Source organism: Balaenoptera acutorostrata, chromosome 5 (assembly GCF_949987535.1).
Source record: "Balaenoptera acutorostrata chromosome 5, mBalAcu1.1, whole genome shotgun sequence".
NCBI lineage: Eukaryota > Metazoa > Chordata > Mammalia > Artiodactyla > Balaenopteridae > Balaenoptera > Balaenoptera acutorostrata.
This window is the reverse complement of record NC_080068.1, coordinates 15,228,170-15,243,835: the sequence shown is the minus strand read 5'-3', so window position 1 is coordinate 15,243,835 and position 15,666 is coordinate 15,228,170. Positions and strand designations below refer to the sequence as shown.

General features: G+C 37.5%; 1 protein-coding gene across 11 annotated transcripts in view; it reads right to left on the bottom strand.

Annotated features, from left to right (window-relative positions):
* PDLIM5 (PDZ and LIM domain 5) overlaps positions 1 to 15,666 on the bottom strand; it is a 213,219-nt gene that overhangs the window by 50,729 nt on the left and 146,824 nt on the right. For 10 of the 11 annotated variants that reach the window (XM_057547526.1, XM_057547527.1, XM_057547525.1 and 7 more), the window contains one exon: positions 2,647 to 2,834. In XM_057547526.1, the coding sequence (XP_057403509.1) occupies positions 2,647 to 2,834 (188 nt within the window). Of the gene's footprint in view, positions 1 to 2,646; positions 2,835 to 10,447; positions 10,580 to 11,306; positions 11,448 to 13,488; positions 13,606 to 15,666 lie in introns of all 11 variants that reach the window. The other variant, XM_057547537.1, reaches the window with a different exon arrangement.

Here is a 15,666-nt window from a genome sequence, read left to right as displayed (position 1 = left end):
GAAACATTCTCCTGTTCCCTTCCAATTACCATACCAAAAATTTTTTTTTTGAAAGTTGCTTTCAGTATTCTAATCACATACAAAATAATTACAGCAACTCTCCATCGACATAGATAAGCTTTAAGTAAATGGAAATAATTAAAAATGTGTGGGGCTAAGGTGTCAGCATTTTTTCCAAGAGGAAGGTCTTGCTAAGTCACTTAATAGTCCAGAAATTTCAGAGGCTAATGATATTAGCCTAAATAGTTTAAGTTTTCAAAAGTAATAAAATAGCCTTTTCTTTAAAATAGTCTAGATCATATACAGTAGCCTTTCCTCTTTCTCCCACAGCACAAAGCTTTGAGCTTCTTTGCAAAATTAGTAATGGTAATTCAAGAATACACAAAATGACATTATAAAATAAATTTTAACTATATAAAAAATTCATGATTTCTTAAAGATAATTTACAATAAGTGAAGTTAGTGTTAATGTATTTAAATGCTATGGAAAATACAAAGATGGATTCCTAATTAATTACAAGTTCACTTTTTCCACTCTCGTGAACTGTAAAAAAAAATGTTCTTAAATAATAAATGACCGGGCTTCCCTGGTGGCACAGTGGTTAAGAATCCACCCGCCAATGCAGGGGACACGGGTTCGATCCCTGGTCCGGGAAGATCCCACATGCCGCGGAGCAACTAAGCCCGTGAGCCACAACTACTGAGCCCACATGCTGCAACTACTGAAGCCCGTGCGCCTAGAGCCCGTGCTCTGCAACAAGAGAAGCCACTGCAATGAGAAGCCCGCGCACCGCAATGAAGAGTAGCCCCGCTTGCTGCCCGGGCGCAGCAACAAAGAACCAATGCAGCCAAAAATAAGCAAAATTAAAAAACTTAAAAAAAAAATGACCTATTTTTAAAGCTATCATATTTTTCAAAGCAGCCCCTTGTGTATTCAATCAATACTCATCCCAAAACTGATGAGGGAAGACTAGAAATACATAGGGGATTAGGTTAAAGAAGTTCCTTCTTCGCAGAGGAACCAGAACTTTCAAAAGCAGGGTAGCATGGCATGTCTCAGTAACTGAAGATACTCTACTAAAACCACAGCACAGATAATAAATTGGGAGCAGCAGGAAATGAGCTTGAAAAGTTAGCAGGGGTCAGAGTGGAAAAGGTCTTAATGATTAGTGAAGGAGGCGGAAACAGGCCAGCACTTGAAGCAGGAGAGTGACACGGGCAAGTGAGAGCTTTAGAAGGTCACTTGCAGTAAGGAGGACAGACTGACAGGCTGAGAAGGAGATGGGGAAATTAGTTAGGAGCTGTTTGTAAAGACCAGGGCCCGAACCAAGCCAATGGCTGTGACCACAAAGAGGAGAAAAGAAATTTGAGAAATACTAAGATGTGGCATCGTTAGGTATTAGTTACTGTGAGAACATGGGGGTGGAGGCGGGACTCTCAAGCTTCCATTCTAGCTTTGGCGCCTGGGTGACTGTGACATCTCCAGAGACAGGTACGATATTTTCAGACACACTGCATTTGAGGTGCCACCTGGAAACAGTAAGGAGGTCAACAAGTCTGAGGGTACGGAGATCAGGAGAGAGAGGGCTGTAAATTATCAGTGGCCGGGTAGTAAAAGGAACCTGGGTGAGAGATCATTCAGGGAGAGTGTAAAGAGGTAAGACTGAGGGTGGGATCAGCGACATTTAAGTATAGCCCCATCTTCCTCTTAGGAGAGGTACTTTCGTCCTATAACCATAACCTTCATTCATGTTGGGAGAAGCATTTAGTCTCCTTCCATTTTGCAGATCAGAAAACTGAGGGTCGGGCTTCCCTGGTGGCGCAGTGGTTAAGAATCCTCCTGCCAATGCAGGGGACACGGATTTGATCCCTGGTCCGGGAAGATCCCACATGCCACGGAGCAACTCAGCCCGTGCGCCACAACTGCTGAGCCTGTGAGCCACAACTACTGAAGCCCTCACGCCTAGAGCCCGTGCTCCACAACAAGAGAAGCCACGGCAGTGAGAAGCCTGTGCACCGCAATGAAGAGCAGCCCCCGCTCACCGTAACTAGACAAAGCCCACGCGCGCAGCAATGAAGACCCCACACAGCCAAAAATAAATAAATAAAATAAACGGAAAAAAAAAAAAAAAGAGAAGAAAACTGAAGGTCAAGGTTAAGTGACTTCATTTAAAGCTATTTATCTGTAGAAGTGAATGAAAACTCAGGTTTCCAGATGGAGCCCAAGGACAGGAAGTAAAAGACCTTTCTTCAATAATTGTTTGACGGCAACAAGTGCTTCAGTTGTTATTTTGTATACATGATCAAAACTAAAATGCTGTATTTCCAAGGCTAACCTTCCAACAACATAGTTTGTTAATAAGACCCCAAATTTACAATTGAACCCATGCCTCCTGGGTAATCTAGGAAACCAGGAAACGCTCTCAATTCTATAATTATAAATAGCAAGTGGCAATTGTGTCAAACACACACAGAGAATGTTTATGAGACACTTCAGAGAGGAAAATAGCTGTACCTACTCTTCCCAGTCCTTTGTAAATCTTAGTTGAGAATGGGTTTCACTAGTGAATTCTATCATATATCCCAGAACACATTTTCATAATTACACTTAAACGCAAAAAGCAAGAGATTTCTTGGGTGTAGTACCTGCTTGGTTGGGCCGTTGCCAGCTTGGTGACTTGATGCCGCCGGTGGACCCTAGAGGCTTGAAGGCGGCAGCAGTGGTGAGCCCGGCCACCCCTGGTCTGGCCGAGCCTGGGCTTCCCGGCCCCGCGGGCGTGCTCCCGGCTGCAGCTGCGGAGGCGGCCGGCGGCTGGGAGGGCTCCTGGGCGCTGCTGCAGAGAAAAGAAGGAAGCATTTTTGGTGACGCGGTAGCGATCTAACTCAGCAATGATTTGTTCTTTCCTCAATTTATTAAATCTCTATGGAAAACAAAAATACATATATACACTACCAAACGTAAAATAGATAGCTAGAGGGAAGCAGCCGCATAGCACAGGGAGGTCAGCTCGGTGCTTTGTGACCACCTAGAGGGGTGGGATAGGGAGGGTGGGAGGGAGGGAGACGCAAGAGGGAAGACATATGGGAACATATGTATATGTATAACTGATTCACTTTGTTATAAAGCAGAAACTAACACACCATTGTAAAGCAATTATACTCCAATAAAGATGTTAAAAAAAACGAATTAATTAACCGTTATTTTAAAAAGAAAAACTCTAATACCATGACTGAGGGGCTGCCTTTTTTTAAAACAGAAAAAAAGGGCTTCCCTGGTGGCACAGTGGTTGAGAATCTGCCTGCCAACGCAGGGGACACGGGTTCGAGCCCTGGTCTGGGAAGATCCCACGTGCCGCGGAGAAACTGGGCCCGTGAGCCACAACTACTGAGCCTGAGCGTCTAGAGCTTGTGCTCCGCATCAAGAGAGGCCGCGATAGTGAGAGGCCCGCGCACCGCGATGAAGAGTGGCCCCCGCTCGCCGCAACTAGAGGAAGCCCTCGCACAGAAACGAGGACCCAACACAGCCAAAAACATAAATAAATAAATAAATAATTAAAGGTGCTAATAATTAAAAAAAAAAAGATGAAACTTACAACCTTTAAAAAAAAAACAGAAAAAAAGAAAAAGGGAAGGAAAGGAGTCAGACTGCAGTTCTTTCAATGCTTTGGAAATTCTCTTTAAAAAGTTCTACCATGAGAAATTCGGCACTGAAAAACTTATACGGCCAATCCTTTTAAATAAGAAGCTAATTTCCTCTACCTCAACGTTTCAGAAGGGTCATCTAGATTAAAACAATTAATTACTGGAGACTCCCTGATAATTTCTATGAAATGGCACAGATGCTGTTTTCCTCTTTTCCACATCCTTCTAGTATTTTATGAACCAAGTTTCCCTGACGTCTTACCAGTCGCTCTTTTCACTCACACACTCAGTCACTCATTCATGCAATAAATACTTAAGCACCTACTATGTTCCAGACATTGTGTTACACAGTGGTGAACAAAAGACAACATCCGCCGCCTAACGCAACATCCAGTGTTCTGTGTTCAGGATTACAGGAAAACAAGAAACAAGTCTGCCATTGTCTTCTTTCAATCTGAGCTATTTGCTTACCAGGTGAAACAGCTGGTTCCAGTTTGATTTAGAAGATCATATGGCTTTTATTATCCCAGTCATTTGTTATTTATACTTATATATCATCATTTCAAAAAAAATAATTTTAGGTAGTTCAAATAATAAAATACGCTCTTTGGAATGATGCAATACTGTAAGTGTCTCTCAAGTGAAGTATAATAATAGTAACAACAATAATACATACATCCTACTAACTTTTCAAGAGAAATTTAGCTACCGCTTGCTAAAAATTCCATGCACAGAAACTCAGTTCCTTCAATACCTGAAATCGACAGCTATAGAGGAATAGATCAATAACGACAGGATACTATATAAATGACTTTAGTAAAATAAATACCCTTAATTATACTGTTAGGTTGAAATTTCAAGGCAATTTCAAATGCAATCATGCCCACTCTACTACCAAATGACCAAGATTACCTAATTTTCCCAATGCCTCTCGAACCCTGGGTAACACCTAACAGAGCAGGCCTGAGGCTGCAGGAAGGCCTGCTGCAAGGTTGCCCTTTGACTGGCTTTTGGCAACTTGGCTGGTAAACAGTTCCCTATGGTCATATAAAAGTCTCTCCAAAAGATAAACAGTGGCTCATGGTGCCTAAACTATATCCACAATGTGGTTTATGCTAAACACCTGCTTTCCTTCTGAGAGTCTGGCGTTTTGGTATGAACAAGGCACAACGTGCCTACATGACAAGCCCCAATTAAATATGTCTTAGGTACTTAGTTTCTAAAGAGCTTCTCTGGTAGAGAACACTTTGCACGTCTTCTCATAACTCACTGCTCTAGGAATCCACACATCCTGTATGACCTCACTGGGAGAGGACTTTGGAAACTTGAGCCTCCTTTCTTCTGGACTTGGTGCTATGCACCTTTCTCCTTGCTGATTCTGCTTTGTATTCTTTCACCATAATAACTCTCAGTCAGGAGCACTACGATGGACTGAGTTCTGTCAAGTCCTCTAATGAGTCATCACACCTTGGGGTGGGTTCTGGGCACCTCTGACACGAAATAGTTCTGAAAAATTATATTAGAGCTATTTTAACTTTCTTATTAATACTGTTCCCTATTACTGTCCTCTCAAATTCAGGTGTAGTAGAGACATCACCTTCTTCCAACATTTCTAATCAGTTTAATGAAAAACTCACATCTGATGATGTTAAAACATACTATACTATGAAAAAATTAAGCACTTTAATAATTTTTATCATAAATAAAAAGTGAAAGACGGCTTATTTAATGGGAGTGCTGAACACAATTATCAGTAACGATGACACACTAAATAATATTAATAGAAACAGGGTTTAAATGTTTTGGTTAGTCCTTATAAAAGATTTGTGAGGGACAGATTATTTTACTTCTCTAAGCCTCAGTTACCTAAACTTTAAATGGGGATAATGCTTTGCTCATAAGAATTCCAGGGACTTAATTAAGATATTTATGTACAAAGTACTCAACCATACTCTAGGATACAGAATATGAGCTTAACATATGAAAAAGATAATGTATTCAAATAATAAAGACTTATTTTCAATATTTTTACACATTACAAACAAATTATTTTTGAAAGTAATACAGAAGTATAGACCATTTTAATTCTAGGGTTAATTACTCATGAGGATTTGAAAAAAAAAACAACTAATAATCCATATAGCCACAATTCTGAAAAGAGAATTTATGACCACCAAGCAATACTAGAATTTACAGATGAAACACATAATCTGAAAATAATAATAAAACCCAAATCATCATTTAATGTGTAATAACCTGAAATAGTTAAAATTTAATTACAGGAGAGTTGCCAACTTACTTAGAAGAAAGTGACCAGGACGACAGGAAATCAATGCCAAGCCTGGTGAAGTTAGGCTGAGGGAACTGGTTAATTGGCCCATGGTATGAAAGAAACTCAGAAGAAGCATAAGACTAATGCTCAAATATCTGACATGTGGATTCACTCTATATTGCTACGCTCTGTTTGCTGAAGGTTGAGTGGAATCTATGGTGAGATAGACTAGGTTCAATAAAAGGAAGTACTTCCTAATATGAAAAATCATCCAAAGGAAACAACAGTTTCCATGAGAGGTTTGTTTCCAGAAGGCACTTAACAAAAGGTGGAGATGCTGTAGAGAGTGGAGGACTAAGTTACACGTCAGCCTGACATCTGAAGCCTTCTAAGATAGAGCTACAATCTATCTGTTCAGTCGTATCTCCCACCACTTTGCTACACAAACTATATTCTTGCCATAGCTCCTCTCTGTCCACAACTCAACATCTTTTCCAGGCCCTACATGGAAGGTGCTCCCCCCACTCTCCCTCTGCACCTGTCCAAATCTTACCCATAATTAGCAATAGGAGTCGTAGCACAATAATACCCATCATGCATTGTGTACTGTGCTAAGCAATTAACATATTTTATTTAATCACTCCATCTTCTAGAAGTAAAGACACCCCTTGCTTCAGTGCATGGCAGATATTAACTGCATGGCATAAAGCTACATTTCAATTTGTAATAGCCACGGTTTTTCTTAATTAATAGTAACTTCTTTATGTATCTTGTCTCCTCTACTACATTATAAACTATTTGAGGTTGGTGCATTTACTGTGACCTTGATATGTCACTTAGACTTGGTAAATGTCCTCATTTGTGAAATGAGATTAAAATACTACTTTTAGGAACACTCCTACGCTGTTGGTAGGAATGTAAATTGGAGCAGCCGCTACGGAGAACAGTATGGAGGCTCCTACAAACAGTTACCATATGATCCAGCAATCCCACTCCCGGGCATATATCTGGAAAAGACGAAAACTCTAAAGATACGTGCACCCCAATGTTCACAGCAGCACTATTTACAATAGCCAAGACATAGAAGAAACCTACGTGTCCATCGACAGATGAATAGATAAAATACGTGGTGTATACATACATACATACACACACACACATTGGAATATTAGTCAGCCATAAAAAGAATGAAATATTAGGTTTTATCTAGACAATCACATATTGGAATATATGATGTATAGGTCTCTAAAAATCCCATGTCTTTTTTTCCAATTTTTAACTGTTAGCTACTATTTAAAGAAAATACATAAACATTAGGTATCGTGTACTAAAGATTAAAAAATTAGTAAAGCCACTGGCTATGTAATTTTATATTTGGGAAAAAATGTTATCAGTAATCACTAACAGCAAAATATTTCAAATTGATGACTAATTTATTAATATAATATGTCATGAATACTTAGATTGGTATCTTATTTCTGAAGTAATGACTCATATATATATTTTTCTAAATTTAAATTGTTTAAGGTATATCTAAATTCTAAACAAAATTAAAATGCTTTCTGAAAGATTCTAGTGAGGAAATCAGAGCAAATCCATAAACACTGTTGGCTAATACCACAGAAGCTAACAATCAAATATGGTTATTTTCACTAGTCTGCCAAATAAACAAGCACTGAAATAAAATGTTAAATTAATATGACTTCCATCTCAAGAATACCAAAGATTCTGTTTCACATTTAAAAAACTGAAGATGGAGAAAAACATACTGACAGAGCAAAGGCTTCTTTTCAAAACTGAGTTAACGAGGACAAAAGAAAAACGAAGAGAAGTTAACTTTCAGTGTCAGCAACCTGATTTATCTTGAGTTTACATTCTTTTCCCACATTTGTTTAACTATTACAACAAATCAATTTCAGCTGCAGATTGGGAACGGAAATTTCAAGTCCATTTTCAAAGGAAAATCTCTGTTCAAAGAATAATCTCGAGGTAACTTTTATTCTAATTACACATTTAAATTTTTTTTTAAAGCCAGCTGTACATTGCAGGTTTAATTATCAGTGTTTAAACTACACAGTTTTTAGCTAAAGTTTTACAAAAATTGATATACATAGATTCTGAAGTAGTAGGAAAGGAGTATTTCTGGAAGGTCATAATTATAAACAACTTTTAATTTCAACAGAATTCTCCTGTCAGAACTCTATGAAAGGACCTAGATGTATAGAGCAGTCATGAGTCTCCTTTGTTCCAGAATCCTATTTACAAGAAAATTTTTTGTATTTTCCTAAGCAAAATTCTTTAACTTAGACGTTTTGTATCAAAATTCAACATGTTAAATATACTATAATGGAAAGACACAATTCTGGTATTATACTACACTTTATTATAATTTTAAAGATTACTGTTATACAAAAGCAAACATCAGAGATAAAATACCTCTGACATTAACCCAACTGCTCTTTTGGTACTCCTCTCAATGAAGTGGCAAGGTCTCCTCAGGAAACCCTGCACTCCAGCTTTACAGAATGCCAACTAGCTTACCTTGTTGAGAACCGTTTTCCTTTCCCAAATATCAAAACATATTTAGTTTGTGCCTATTGCTGTTAATAAAAAGTAATGTAAATGACTACTAACACTTCCTCTAGAAGTGGGTGCATGGATAAATATTCAGTTAGTCCATAAGTACAGGCATACCTTTTTTTCAAAAACAGAAAGTTTATTTAAACAATAAGACACCTGACTTGAAGGAAAAACTATCTAGGATTCATTTCTTTTACAGTAAATTTTCCTGCTTACAGATTGCCTTACATGTAACAACTACATACAAAAAAGTTATAAAACTGTCCTCAGTTTTACAATGATAAATGAAAACCATTAAAATTCTCCAATCAAACAAGGTATGCCAGGATTTTTATGTTGTTCTTTTTCTGTTAAAACAGGGAGAACAAAATAACTTACTGGAATATAAAGCTAAAAGCTGAATGAGCATGGCACTAACGGAGAAAGGGGGTATTTTCTCATAATCAGCATTTTTCCCCATCCCATCTCCATTTGATGTCAATCAATGTTTAGAGCATTCCATTAGGTTCTCAAAGGAACCTTTTATTCCAAGGGTAGTTAGTAACCTGTCTTTGTACAGCCCTGACAATGTAATATTTCTGCTCATTTAACAATCACAATTCCACAAATATAAAATAATTTCAGGTATATTTTTTCTTAGAGCAAAATGTACAATGATCTCTTGTACATTTTGCTGTTTGTCCCCGTTTAAACATCTCCCTTAAAAGTAATCCAGAATTATACAGGGACACCTCATTTTATTGCACTTTACTGTGCTTTGCACACATTGCATTTTTTTTTTTTTTACAACTTGAAGGTTTGTGGCAACCCTGCATCAAGCAAGTCTATTGGCATCATTTTTCCAAAAGCATTTCCTGCTAACTTTGTGTCTCTGTGCCATGTTTTGGTAATCCTCACAGTATTTCAAACTTTTTCATTATTACTACATTTGTTATGGTGATTGTGATCAGTGATCTTTCATGTTACTACTACGACTCACTGCAGGCTCAGATGATGGTTAGCATTTTTAAGCAATAAAGTATTTTTTAATTAAGGTGTATACATTAACTTTAGACATAATGCTATTGCACACTTAACAGAATACAATATAGTGTGATCATAACTTTTATATAAATGTACTGGGAAACCAAAAAATTTGTGACTCACTTTATTGCATTATTTACCTTATTGCAATGGTTTGGAACCAAACCCGTAATATCTCCGAGGTATGCTTGTAATTAAGCATATTGAGAACATCCGTAACAGTGGGTAGGACACAAACACATGATCAATAGGCAGCCTGTGTCATATCATGCTTTTACGAATTATAGTCATAGTTGTACCCTCTGTCATTAATTTTATGTTGTGTCAGAAATAATGTGGTCATTTCATTAAGATTATACCTTTAGTAAACACTTGAGATATTTTTATTTTTATGTTATACCTAATAATTTTAGCATAATTGTTAAGTTTAGGAGAAAAATTCATTTTTGTGTTTCAGTAGTTCCCAGATAGGGAGAAAATTAAGTTGTCTGCCCACATAAAACCTTCATATCTACGAGCTATAAGATAGTAGCCAATCAAAACCAATTATTTTATTATTCTTTTTCATTTTTTCAAAAGGTATAAAGGTATGTTTTATTAAACATTTAACTCTTCTCATATAGCAACACCCAAGCAATAAAAAACAGGGTTCTACTCTAAGTTAAATACTTGTACTATTACTCGTAATTTCATACCAAATATCAAATGTGCTAATAAAAGATGTCACAAAGGATTAAAAGGCAAGTTAATAATCATACAAAATAACATGCTTGTGCATTATCACTGCATTGAAATTACAGTTAATTTAAAACTGGACGCAAATCAGCTCTCGGATTTTCTCATCTGGGCTGTTAATATGACGCTTCAGTGTTAGAGAAAGCAGTACCTTCCACAGCAAACCACCCCTTGTGACATCCGCTCTCCCAGTACCTGGTTTTCTTAACATGGACAGAGCCAGTTGATTTCCTCGAGGGCTGGAGATACGAAAAAGCTAAAGGCTTGGAAACAGGGCTGATGCAAAGTGCATCCAGGTGTGAGAGATATTTTTCAGGACTGGAGAGCCTGGCGAGCATTCAGAAAGAATTTTGAGTTGAAAAATCACACTACCAAGCGCAGAAAGTATGCAGTTTTTACAGTTTATGATTTGAAACATTTCCAGAGAAAGAGAGAGATAGGGACAGAGACAGAGAGAACAGAGAAGTAGAAAGAGGATGAAGAGAAAAGTCTATTATGTTATTCTACTCATTAATACAGAATTGATTAAATTTTCACCAAAACTGATCAAGGCAATCTTTTGGAAAGCATTTAAAGCTATGAAGACGACTATAACTTATGGAAAAACAAAACCCCACAACAATAAAAAGGTTTTACTATTTTTATAGGAGAAAGGGATATTAGAATAGTTAGGCTTTAGATCAACCTCAAACATAACCAGTTAGTGGGAGAAGGTAAAACCAACAGAAACTTAAAATACCTATTTATACTTGATTCTGTTTCAGATATGAAGATTAAAAATGATAAAAAGTCATAAGGCACACAACATGCAACAATCCACACAACTGAGAAGTATCATAGATAAATGAAAAGAGATAAACGGATAATTTAAAGAAAAATCAGTAATAAACACTGTGGGATACACCCGCAACCTAGAAAAAATGTCCCCAATACAATTAAGATCTCATAATAGGGCTGTGACTATTTCAAATGGGTAAGTTTTCTCGGAGGTGAGTTGTAAGACAGTGAAAAGCGCTGGGTTCACACGAGACGCACATTGTACACGTAGCTCTACCTGGTTTTTGCAGCAAGAACAGCAGACACCGTAGCGGCTGCGCTGCTCAGAACGGCAGCGCTATATCTAGCAGGAGAAGACAAGGCAGACAAGTTTCGAGACCCTTCCAAAGAACCTGTCGCCACATTTCTTGTGGAGCTGCTTAAATTGATCAGTAGAGAAAGAGAAACAGAGGAGAGGAACAAAAAGGAACGTGAGAAGAGGTAGCATAATAAAGATAAGATAGCAGCCATGCTCTATTAATATTTAGATTTTATAAAGGTGTGACATGTCACAAGTGTAAAAGGAGCTTGGGTCCTTTATTTACTGTTGCTAGGATTTCTCTCAGAAATTAAAATCTGATACAGAATCCTCCATAAAACTGATGTTCTGAACACACAAACTTTCTTTGAATGTTTTTAAGTTCACTGTCTCTAATCCTATTTCAAATGAAATCAGTATAACAACACACATTTGAAGACTGATTTGTCAACAACTAAGTAGAAACTAAATCCAAACATGTAGTGTGAATTTCCATAAGCAGAGAAAGAAGGAAGGTTATGTTAATTTTTTCAAAAAAGTCTCTACATAGTTTTACCTTAGAGACGATACACACCCAGAGCCTCACATTTTAACGAGACCTGTGTTTTCAAGAGAAGCAGGTACAACCGGCTGCCTGTTCAAAAGCAGCGATATGTATTAATATGGACAAGAAATAACTTTAAAATACTGAGAGTAAAACTATTTGCGGAGGGCAAGCACCTTCATAAAATAAACAGTAGTTACAGTGAATATGACTAAAAGATCACCTTCTCTGCTGACACTCTGCATTTCTATTTTCAGTTAGCCCTGTAAAGATTCAAAAATGCTGGTATGAAATTTTATCTTCAGAATTCTTATTACTTAAAATAATAATTAGTTTCCTTTAGTCTTTTAGAAAAGGTTGTACACCTAGACAGGACTTAACATTCCATCATTAGGACTGTAATGATTTTCAAGTCTGGTTATCAAATTGGAATTTGAGAATTTCTATTTTATTAAGTAAAAAGAAAGTCTAAAATGCATGGGGTGAAACGTGTGTCTCCTTCATTTATGAGTGCAACTTCTTAATGAACATCCTCACTACACTACGATCACCTTTTCCAAAAATTTGGTGACAATGGCCACCTCCAAAACAAAGTAATTATGTACCAAACTCAACCCAGGCTAATGAGAGCTCAGATGTCTAAAACTGTGAGGGTTGACATAAGTCTCTTCTCCCTGTCAGAAGAATCTGATAATCCATTATTCCTAGTTCCACTGGCTATAATTTTACAAACCATTAGAAGACAAATTTAAAAAACAGTGGCAAGCCATTAAATACACACACACACACACACACACACACACACACACAGAATGGTTTAAGTATAATTTTTTGGTAAGTCTATAATCTAACTGAACTCTATGGCTATGTTTTAACTGTTGTGAATGGCTGGAAAATAAAGAATGGGGGCTAAGAAAGAGAAAAGAAAGATGTTATCAGTGGCAGAGCAGGGGAATATGAGTGTCATGCCAAGTGGAAGAATAAAGTTATCAATGACTCAACTTTGAGTTTCTCAATTACTCTGCATCTTTGAGGCAATGGCTACAATTTGAGGGAAGTAATGGTGAATAATGACGAGAAACTGAAATCTATAAAAAAGTCAGCTAAAAAAATAAATCAGCTAAATTATCCTTCTTCTGTAAGAAGAAAAGGAAACTAATGAATTTCTTTTATCATATTGTATCACAAATAATAATATAAAAAGACTCAGTATCAGCAGAGTCCAGCAAAATCTTATAAGAAGAATTAACCAGAATACCTTTAGAATATCTGGGCAACTGGAACACATAATCTCTATCACTCTTTTTTTAGAGGGGAATGCTCTAATTCAGTAAAGCAGACTTATGTCAAACTTAAGGAAGCTGACTTTCCAAGTCACAGTGAATAAACAAAAGGCACAGATTTCCTGACTCTAAAACTTGGAATCTAAACAAAAAATTAAAAATATAAAAGCAGTGTAAAGCAGTGTTCCAAGGCTGAGGCCAAGCTTTGTCTATATATTAGTGATGTCAGTTCTGTAATCTATGATCACTTTTTCCTTTTTAGTCAAACAGTTTTAGTATTTTAATTTCACCACCAGCATTAAAATTTAGACATACCAAGAGGAAAAAACTCTACCTAGAATACGTAGTTACTTTAGAAAGTGTGGCTACTTGGCTACCAATATGCAAAACCTGAGGAGTTGCAGGTGGGTGAGGTCCACTCTTAGGCAGATCTTCCAGAGAACTGTCAAACCTGAGTTTGCAGAAGTAAAATAAAGGCAGAGGAAATATTAATGAAAAGTATAGACATTTATCATGTATACTACCTTAAAAGTACATTGGTTCCATTTTGGAATACTGCTAGATTTTTTTTTTAACTTCATATCTGCATAAGATTAAAACTAATACCAAACACCCTCACCATCACCAAATACAGGCTTTTTTTTTCCCCTAATTTTTTAACATGGCGACTTTCATGTGATGAAAGATCATGCTTACGGGGGAAGAAAGGTGGATGGGAATTTCCATCACTGACTATGTATTTTGCATGCTTCAGGGAAACTTAGGCTCCAAGAAATTAATTAAATTGCCCACTATCATATACCTAGTAAGACTCAGATGGAATTTAAAGCAAGTCTATTTGTACTATTTCCACTACGTTATGCTTTCCAGCATCTTGTGGGGCTGAATAGTGCAATACACAGAAGCAACTAGGAATTTCCCTTCAAGTCAGAATGATGTATGTGCAGATCTGATATTATACGGATATTGCTTATCTTGATGTAAAGAAAGTATTTTATCTAGTCACACAATAAATGTTTACATGCAATTGTGTTGTTTGAATATTATTCACTTTGTTCTTCTGATGTCTCTATCATTTTTTGTTTTGAATGCCAGAATTAAATTTTAGAACTATTACCAGGTAAAGAAAAGATGAAAAATTCAGTGTTAGGTCTGAAAGAAGAAAGCACCAAGTATAACACTTTGGCAAGAAGAAAATAAACAGGAAAAACACAAAATTACCCATTATTTTTTAAAAAGCCTGTGGATAAAAAATAGAATGGGTCAGTCATGTCATTTTCAAATGGAAAATGTAGCACTAAGATAAAGAAATAGAAAAGAAGAGGTTATATTCCCATTTTTTATTTAGCGTTGGTCATACCTTTACCAGAGTGTTGAAAAAAATGTAGACAACTTAAGAAAAATGTCAAGGTAGAAGTAAAACATCATTTAAGAGGCAGAGTAAGAAAACTTAAACAAATAAGAAATATAAGTGCTATAACAGGGGTCAGCAAACTGTGGCTCTCAGGTCAGTCAGCCTGCTTCCTATCTTTGTATGGCCTGGGAACTAAGAATGGCTTTCATATTTTTAAGTGTTTTTTTTTTAATTAATTAATTTATTTTTTATTTTTGGCTGCGTTGGGTCTTTGTTGCTGCGTGTGGGCTTTCTCTAGTTGCGGTGAGCAGGGGCTACTCTTCGTTGCGGTGCGCGGGCTTCTCGTTGCTGTGGCTTCTCTTGTTGCGGAGCACGGGCTCTAGGCGCGTGGGCTTCAGCAGTTGTGGCACGTGGGCTCTAGAGCGCAGGCTCAGTAGTTGTGGTGCACGGGGCTCAGTTGCTCCACGGCATGTGGGATCTCCCCAGACCAGGGATCGAACCCGTGTCCCCTGCCTTGGCAGGCAGATTCTTAACCACTGCACCACCAGGGAAGTCCCTTAAGTGGTTTTGAGTTTTTTTTTTTTTTTAGTTTATTTATTTTATTATTTTTGGCTGTGCTGGGTCTTCGTTTCTGTGTGAGAGCTTTCTCTAGTTGCGGCGAGCGGGGGCCACTCTTCATCGCGGTGCGCAGGCCTCTCACTGTCGCGGCCTCTCTTGTTGTGGAGCACAGGCTCCAGACGCACAGGCTCAGTAGTTGTGGCTCACGGGCCCAGTTGCTCCGCGGCATGTGGGATCTTCCCAGACCAGGGCTCGAACCCGTGTCCCCTGCATTGGCAGGCAGATTCTCAACCACTGCGCCACCAGGGAAGCCCCCCTTAAGTGGTTTTAAAAAAATAAAGGGGAGAATATTTTGTGACATAAAAATCTGTATTAAATTGAAATTTCAGCATCCATAAATAAATTTTATAGAACAGAGCCAGGTTTGTTCACTAACATATGTCTATGGCTACTTTCATAAAACATGGAGAGTTGGGTAGTTGCAACAGACCATATGACCCACAAAATTTATTATATTTACTATCTGGCTTTTTTACAGAAAAAGTTTGCTGACTCCTGTCACAGAGAATAATGTTTCCATACAGCAACCAGAGTGAACTT